This window comes from Carassius carassius, chromosome 4, assembly GCF_963082965.1.
Source record: "Carassius carassius chromosome 4, fCarCar2.1, whole genome shotgun sequence".
In the NCBI taxonomy this organism is placed as follows: Eukaryota; Metazoa; Chordata; class Actinopteri; order Cypriniformes; family Cyprinidae; genus Carassius; species Carassius carassius.
In genome coordinates this window covers 32362923-32370671 of record NC_081758.1, presented here as the reverse complement: position 1 = coordinate 32370671, position 7749 = coordinate 32362923, and the positions used below count along the sequence as shown (strand labels likewise).

The following is a 7749-nucleotide window of genomic DNA, read 5'->3' as shown; positions in this document are numbered from 1 at the left end:
ACAGTCGCAGCAGATTCGCTGCACAGCACGTTGAAAATACTGCCTCCTGCTGGCCAGAGCTCACATTACACCAGCTGTTTTTTTTTGTTTTTTTTTTACACCGTCTAGGCTGATGACACGTTTGTTGATTGTTTAATATCATGATAAATGATGTGTTCCAAAATGTCAAAATAGATATAGGAAGATCTCTCTATGCTGACGATGGAGCGATATGGAAAAGGGGTCGTAATGTATCACATGGGACAAGAGTCATACAATCAGCGGTTAATGAAGTGGAGAAATGGGCGAACAAATGGAGTTTTCGACTTTCGGTGACTAAAACTCAGCTAGTTTGTTTTGCGAAGAGGAATCATATTCCAGAAATAAAAGTGAAGTTATATGGACAAGTACTTGAACAAGTTAAAGATATAAGATATCTAGGAATATGGATGGATTCCAGGTTGACCTTTAAGATACATATTCAGAAGTTGATTGATAAGTGCAAAAAAAGTAATAATACGCTTAGATGTCTAACAGGAATGGAATGGGGAGCTAGAAGAAATCTTTATTAAGAATATATAGTGAACTGATTAGGTCAGCAATTGATTACGGATGCATAATTTATGGATCTGCTTCTAAATCCTTGATTTAAAAAGTAGAAATTGTTCAGGCACAATCTTTAAGAATATGTAGTGGAGCTTTCAGAACTTCTCCAGTATCAGCCATACAAGTGGAGGTGGGAGAAATGCCTATAAGTTTACGAAAATTGAAATTAACTATGGATTATTGGATAAATGAAAAAGGGCATTCAGAATTACATCCTGTAAAGGACATATTAAAGGATTGCTGGGAATATGGGAAAAATGAAATCAAAAGTTTTGGTTGGACAGCAACTAGAGATGCTACGATTTTAGGTATTACAGAAATCTCAGTTAGTCCCTCTGTTGTAATGCCGAATATTCCTCCTTGGATGCTTCCTATGCCTCAAATAGATTTTCATCTTCAATATATGGTTAAGAATGAGAAAACAATATCTAAGGAGTTTGTTGTTCAACAATATCTAGATCAAAATTACTCTTCAATGCTCCATATCTTCACAGATGGCTCTAAAGATCCTATATCAGGAAATTCATCTGCAGCTATATATATCCAAAGATTACAAGTCAATATTCAGAAAAGGATAACTAATTTTGTATCAGTCTTTACAACAGAGCTAATAGCAATTTTATTAGCTATTCAATGGGTGGAGGAAGTTAAGCCTACTAGGGTAGTCATCTGTACTGATTCCTTGTCAGCTTTAAATAGTTTAATAAGTGAACAATCAACATCAAGGAAGGATTTAATCTATGAAGTACTTATAAATCTTCTTAGGATTCAGGAAATGGGTATAGACCTGAGGTTCCTATGGGTACCTGCACATGTAGGAGTACTAGGGAATGAGATCGTTGATAAACTGGCCAAACAAGCATTGAAATGTATGAACGTTGAGGTACAAATACAAATTATGTAATTATTATTATTTAGTTATGTATTTATTTAAATTTAATTATTTATATTTAATTTAAAAAATTGTTTACTTCCTTCCCGTGAATGCTTCATACTCCAGTCCAGTTGGTGGCGGTAATACACCATAAGTTGGCTTGTCAACCACCATTAAATCATACAAGAAGAAGACACGTTTGTTGTTTCTCGGAAGTGACGAAACCAAAGTACTGATGGCGGCTCACAGTTTGCTCCCCGATATGTACTGAAACGAATTTGATGGCTTCGTATTGGACTTTTGGCGTACTTTGCCATTTGTCAGAGGTCTCGAGATTAATATTGAACCTGTCGAGCACAAGAGTCGTCAATCCGAGGAGGGATCATTTGTTGTAGAGCTGGTTAGATCCAGAGCTAGCTGCCCTGCCAATGAAATCCAAGTCCAGTTAGCCCTTGATCGCAGAGGTTGGTTTGAGTGCGTGGCTACACGCTTTGAGACGTTTGACATTTTAGCAGTTTTCTGACACTGGCTGGTTCAAGTGCAGCAGAGTCTCCGGATTCTGTAGTTTGGCTAGCCTCGCTCGCGTTACTTTAAAAGCAAAGAAGTGGCGGGAAGTGGTTAGCCGAAGTAATTAGCTGCAGCCGTACTCCCAGCTTCTCTGAAATCATTGGTCTCTAGGGGAGAGTGTGAATCTCTTCTATGTTTCACCTCTGTGCCGTTCATCGACTGTCAGCATGTTGAAAACTCGTCAGTGTTTACTCGGGATTCGCACCTTCCTCGGAGTGACGTCTAGAATATGGGGTTTCATTTTATACATCCTCAGGAAGCATCTACGAACGGTGAGCAAGTCAACACGTTTATCTGTTCTCTTTATAATATATTCCGACCTGTAATCTGTAAACAATACATCTTTCTTTTAATATGCACCTTTCTTCAAATATTAAAGTGAACTCAACTAATCTTCAAAAGACAAACAGCTAACGTTTTGTTATAGATTTGTTATATGCTGCTTTAATTGTTGATTTGTGTTAAAGTTACTCATACTCATTGTATCCAAAAAAGTTTAATGAAACTTTGGCACGGTAGGTTTCAGATTGTGCCTGCTTCAGCTGTACTTCTGTAACCCCGGGGGAGTGTGTTTATGATGCTGTTTGTCCTAATTACTTTGCACTATGGACCTCCTTCTATATGTTTAGCCTGCCAGACACAAGAGGTAGAGACCCAAAACTATTAAAGTACAGTACGACCACTGAGAGTTTTATTAAATACATCTTATACATGTTTTATTCTTCAAATAAATATTTTGTTAAATTGTTTTAAATTTCTAATAATTGCTGGAAACAATACAGTATTCACATAACTATAATTTCACAAACACAGTATTCTTGGAAATGTTTATAATTTTAAACAGCACTAATAGATGCACCCAAGACCCAGGCTTCTCTGGATAAACCAAATGACTTTGAGTTGTTTTATATAACCTGGGCCAAAACAAGTTTGTATTTTTAACTTAACTTTTATTCTAATCACACAAAACGGTTTGTATTTTATTTATATACATAAGAATCACATTACATAAGTAGATAAGAAAAGTACACTGATATTCCTACTAGCCTTACACTTCTATGACAACTTTTGGCAGCTGTTTTGGTGGTGTATTAATAGTCCAGTAGTGGCAGTATGGGGCCATTCTAGGTGCGTGACCATATAGATGTTTGCTATATGATGCCCTCGTCTGAGCTTTGCACCAGCGTGATGAAAGGGCCAAAGAAGAGGAAATATTAGAAAGAGAAACTGATCATGAAAAGAGCAAGAACTCTGTAGGTCCTCTGTATGATCGGTCCGAATATAAGAATGTGTGCATTTTGGGAGCAAGGAAAAGACTACATGATTGTTCCATATGCATCACTGGCTCTGTCTTTGTCTGCTTTTCTTCCACAGATAATCCAGTACCAAACAGTGCGTTATGACACATTACCTCTCTCCCCTATTTCCAGAAACAGACTCAGTAAGTTCTCTCACCCTTCTGTTATTTGCAGTTTTGTCCACTAGGGGACCTACTAACCACACAGCTGGATGAAGTATTGCATTTTTTGAGGACTCATTTGTGACCCAGAATCTGTTGTATCAAATCATCTGTTGTATTCTTCATCTAAGTACATTACAAGTAGCGTGAGAGTAAGAATTGAGATAAGAATTAACATATATATATATATATATATATATATCTCAGGACTAGAGAGATTGAGTGGACGAAGTCTTAATCTTTCTGAATGTTGAATCACCACTTTTCACTTATTGACCGTTTGCCGCATAGATGCGGTGAAGAGGAAGATATTGGTGTTGGATCTGGATGAGACTTTGATTCACTCTCACCATGATGGCGTTCTTAGACCTACAGTGAGGCCTGGTACACCGCCAGACTTTATCCTCAAGGTACACACGTGCATCTCTCGGAAAAATGGATTTAATAGATTATTTCAGTAGCTGCTGCTTTTTGGGAAATGTAGGGAATATTTCACTCAGTACTGGAGGCCTTTCATACATTTTACTTTCTATTGAAAACCTGATAAAAAAAAAATCATATTTTTATTAAGCAAGCATGCTTTAAATGGACAGTAAAGGAATTTCAATGTAGATTTATAATGTTACAGAACATTTCTATTTTATTTTATTTATTTTTTATAAATGCAGTCTTTTGAACTTTCTATTCATATTAAAGATTCCTGAAAAATGTATCATGACTTCAACAAAAAATATTAAGCAGCACAACTGTTTTCAACATTGATGATAATAATAAGTGTTACTTGAGCCACCAAATCAGCATATTAGAGAGATTTCTAAAGGATCATGTGACAATGAAGACTGGAGTAATGATGCTGAAAATTCAGCTTTGCCATCACAGGAATAAATAACATTTTAAAATGTGTTAAAATAAAAACAGGTATTTTTAAATTATAATAATATTTCATTCATAATATTACTGTGTTTTTTTTTCAATAAAAAATGCATTCTTGTAAAGAATGCAAAAAAGTCCATTTTGATTGTTTGAAAGTTTTTTTTTTCTTTCTCTCTCTTATTCAGGTGGTAATAGACAAACACCCAGTCAGGTTTTTTGTCCATAAAAGGCCACACGTTGACTTCTTTTTAGAAGTGGTGAGTGAATTGTCTCATTTGTGCAGATTAGCAAAAACTATTTTTTTTTTTTTTTTTTTTAATTAGTAAATGTTGCCAATTTACTTGCATTTGCTTTGTGCTGTAGTTTTTCTTCTGACAAATTTCACCAATATTCTAATGAGTATTGTGTATGTATGTGTGTGTGTATGCCTGTTTATATCTGTATGTCCTCTTGTTGGTATATGTCAGGTCAGTCAGTGGTATGAGCTGGTAGTATTTACAGCTAGTATGGAAATATATGGATCGGCCGTAGCAGATAAGCTGGATAACAACCGGGATATTCTCAAAAGAAGATACTACAGACAGGTAAAACCCACTGCCTCCACATTTTCACCTGAGAAGGTATTTACAGACCAATTCTTACTCTCTGTACAGATTTTTCTTGATTGATTCTGTTTAAGAAATTGTTTTACATGTCTATTTGTTCAGTTTCTGAACCTGTGCATTTGTCTTTCTTTCCCGCTTTTTGTAGCACTGTACTTTGGACTTAGGGAGCTACATAAAAGATCTATCTGTAGTACACCGCGATCTCTCCAGTATAGTCATTCTGGACAACTCGCCCGGAGCTTATCGAAGTCACCCAGGTTAGAGATCTACAGCTGTACATCAATGGAGAGCACAATCAGGATTTAATTTAGTATGAGTCCACTCTGATTTTCTTAATGTGATGCTAAAATTGTGGTTATTCCTGTGCTTACATCCATCTTGTTTGATTATTGACAAAACTAGCAGATGCACAAATTATTTTGTCTAGTAAATTGTTTTATGAATGTAATTTGAATTTGTTTTCACCCTCAGACAATGCAATACCTATAAAGTCGTGGTTTAGTGACCCAAGCGACACAGCACTTCTTAACCTGCTCCCAATGTTGGATGCATTGAGGTATAAACATTTCTTTAAATCATGGTCATAGTAATCTCTTAATCATGATTAGGCCTACAGAGAATTTATGTCATATAAATTCTGCACAATCTGAACACCCTTCATTTTTTTTACACCCATCCCTTGCATGTTTATTATAATTTTCATGCTGTGTTTACCTACTATTAAGATTTTAGATTGAACAATCCCTTTAAATTCATCCCACAGATTTTCTTATGGTCAGCAGACAAAATGTGGGGTAGGGGAAGTGCATGTTCTGTGTGGGCCAACTGCCATGAAACATTATACCAGACATCTGAAAGACTTGCTCTATGGCATTATTTAGCAGAAATGTGTTTAACAGATGCCAGATTGTTTTCATCACTGTGATGAGCCGGTATGCTTTAGCAGTTTAGAACAAACATGCTTGGGATTTCCGATCATTCCTTACCACCCTCATGTTTTTACATGTCTGCAGTCAGCGCAGCCCCAGTTGTTGACAGCACGCCTCACCAAACCACACTTACCAAGAAGCACGTTTTTGCATTCAAATGCAGGTAGATGGAGGGTTCTCAAGGCATTTTTACAGCTCTTCTTAACTTGACGCAGCATCTTAAAAACTCGCTGATCTTGGTGCAAAAAAATAAGCCAAAACAGTCACAGCTGACAAAGATATGTCTGAATGTATACATAGACCAAGAAGTCAAATATTACAATCATAATACAAAAAAAGCATTCTGTGTGACAAGTGTACACAGCTTGACAAACCTGATTGCAAAAAAAAATCTGTTTGAAAACCACAGGTTTGTTTCTTTATTTCTCTTCAGAAAACAAGTGAAAGTATTTGGGATTTTTTGCACATGACTGCTATATGTTATGGAACTTTTATCTGATGTCGCTGTTTCTGTAAGTTGTGTTTTCACTCCTTTCTAGGTTTACCTCAGATGTTCGCTCCGTCCTCAGTCGAAATCTCCACCAGCATCGGCTTTGGTGATCATATCTTTCAGGGCCAGTCTCTCTTCTGGTCACCGTCTGGTTTTTACATGGCTCTGCCCGTAAGTGTTAGCCTCTCCTGTGCTGGAACTGTCCGCCTCTCGTTATTGTGAGCTCCCATTAGTCATATGGACTCCTCTGAGGAAATGCTATGAGGAGACATGGGAGGAGAGAAAGGGAGAGAACCATGATGAAGAAGCTATTGCAAATAAACTCAAGACAAATGGAGAGGCCAGCATTTTCTTCTTGTATTTTTTTTCCTTAAAAATGGAAATTCTGCCTTCTGTTGGATTCAACATGTGCATGATAGTGTTTCTGAGTGAATGGGGAAGAAAGCTGATTCCAATTTTACCTTTTTTATTTTTTTTGGTGCCAAACTGGTTGTAACTACCAGTAACTTCATAATCACTTATTCCCACTTCCTCAATGACTGTCTTTGTCTTTTTTAGTTTCGTATGACCTTAGCACAAACGGTCACATGGTCATTCTCTAGCTAAGATTCTATCTTTCCTCTCTCCTTTTTTTCTGTCTGCCATCTCAGGTATCTCAGCCTCTTCTCTACGTTAAGAGCTGAGAGCCGTTAATACCGTTGTACTAATAGTATACTGTGGTAGAGATAACTATGATCAGCAGGAGAGACTACAGTCCATTATTACAGCTTATGGAATCATTTTTCTGTATTTTTTAAATGGCTCATATGAAACCTCTGGTTAAATCAGAGAGGTTTTCGAAGACACGTTTTTAGATGCGCTTCGATAGGAATACATCAGCCACTGAGAGTGACACTGAACAACAAAGACTCTGCTATAACAGAAAAATAAAATAGAGCCTTTTGTCAACAACTGAAATGACAGCCTGTTCCACTTTTGGGGGGGGGTATTTTAATTCAATTCATATGTATTTGTATAGCGCTTTTTATAATACACATTGTTTCAAAGCAGCTTTACAGAAAATTCATCTCTTCATTACAATTTAGAGTGATCTGTTATCGGTTTATAATTTAGATTAACTAAACTTTGCCAAGTGAAGGATTCAGACTAAAGATTTTTTATTTTTACTTGAACTATAGATCCTCGATTCTATTTTCTGTATAATATTTCGCTTTCAAAGTACTAAAACTACAAATGACTTTGAAGTCCACATGAAACGAAACTTCGCCCTATCTATTTTCTGAATGCATCTTATTGTTAACAAATTGCATGTTTTAATTTGAATTTTTTTGACCTCATAATTTTTTATGAAAATACCAAAACTCAAT

At 36.3% G+C, this 7749-nt stretch overlaps 1 protein-coding gene across 2 annotated transcripts; it reads left to right on the top strand.

Annotated features, from left to right (window-relative positions):
* Window positions 1–1654: 1654 nt before the first annotated feature.
* LOC132139820 (CTD nuclear envelope phosphatase 1A) lies at window positions 1655–7339 on the top strand. Of its 2 annotated transcripts, XR_009433672.1 has the most exons (9): window positions 1655–2298; window positions 3401–3467; window positions 3777–3895; window positions 4544–4615; window positions 4826–4942; window positions 5109–5220; window positions 5435–5519; window positions 5977–6055; window positions 6432–7339. XR_009433672.1 is itself a non-coding variant. In XM_059548433.1 (8 exons), the coding sequence occupies exons 1-8, from the start codon at window positions 2194–2196 to the stop codon at window positions 6490–6492; spliced, it is 738 nt and encodes a 245-aa protein (XP_059404416.1). In that variant the 5' UTR covers window positions 1655–2193; the 3' UTR covers window positions 6493–7339. The 2 variants fall into 2 exon arrangements, 1 of the variants encoding a protein (XP_059404416.1); XM_059548433.1 differs by lacking the exon at window positions 5977–6055.
* Window positions 7340–7749: the final 410 nt, after the last annotated feature.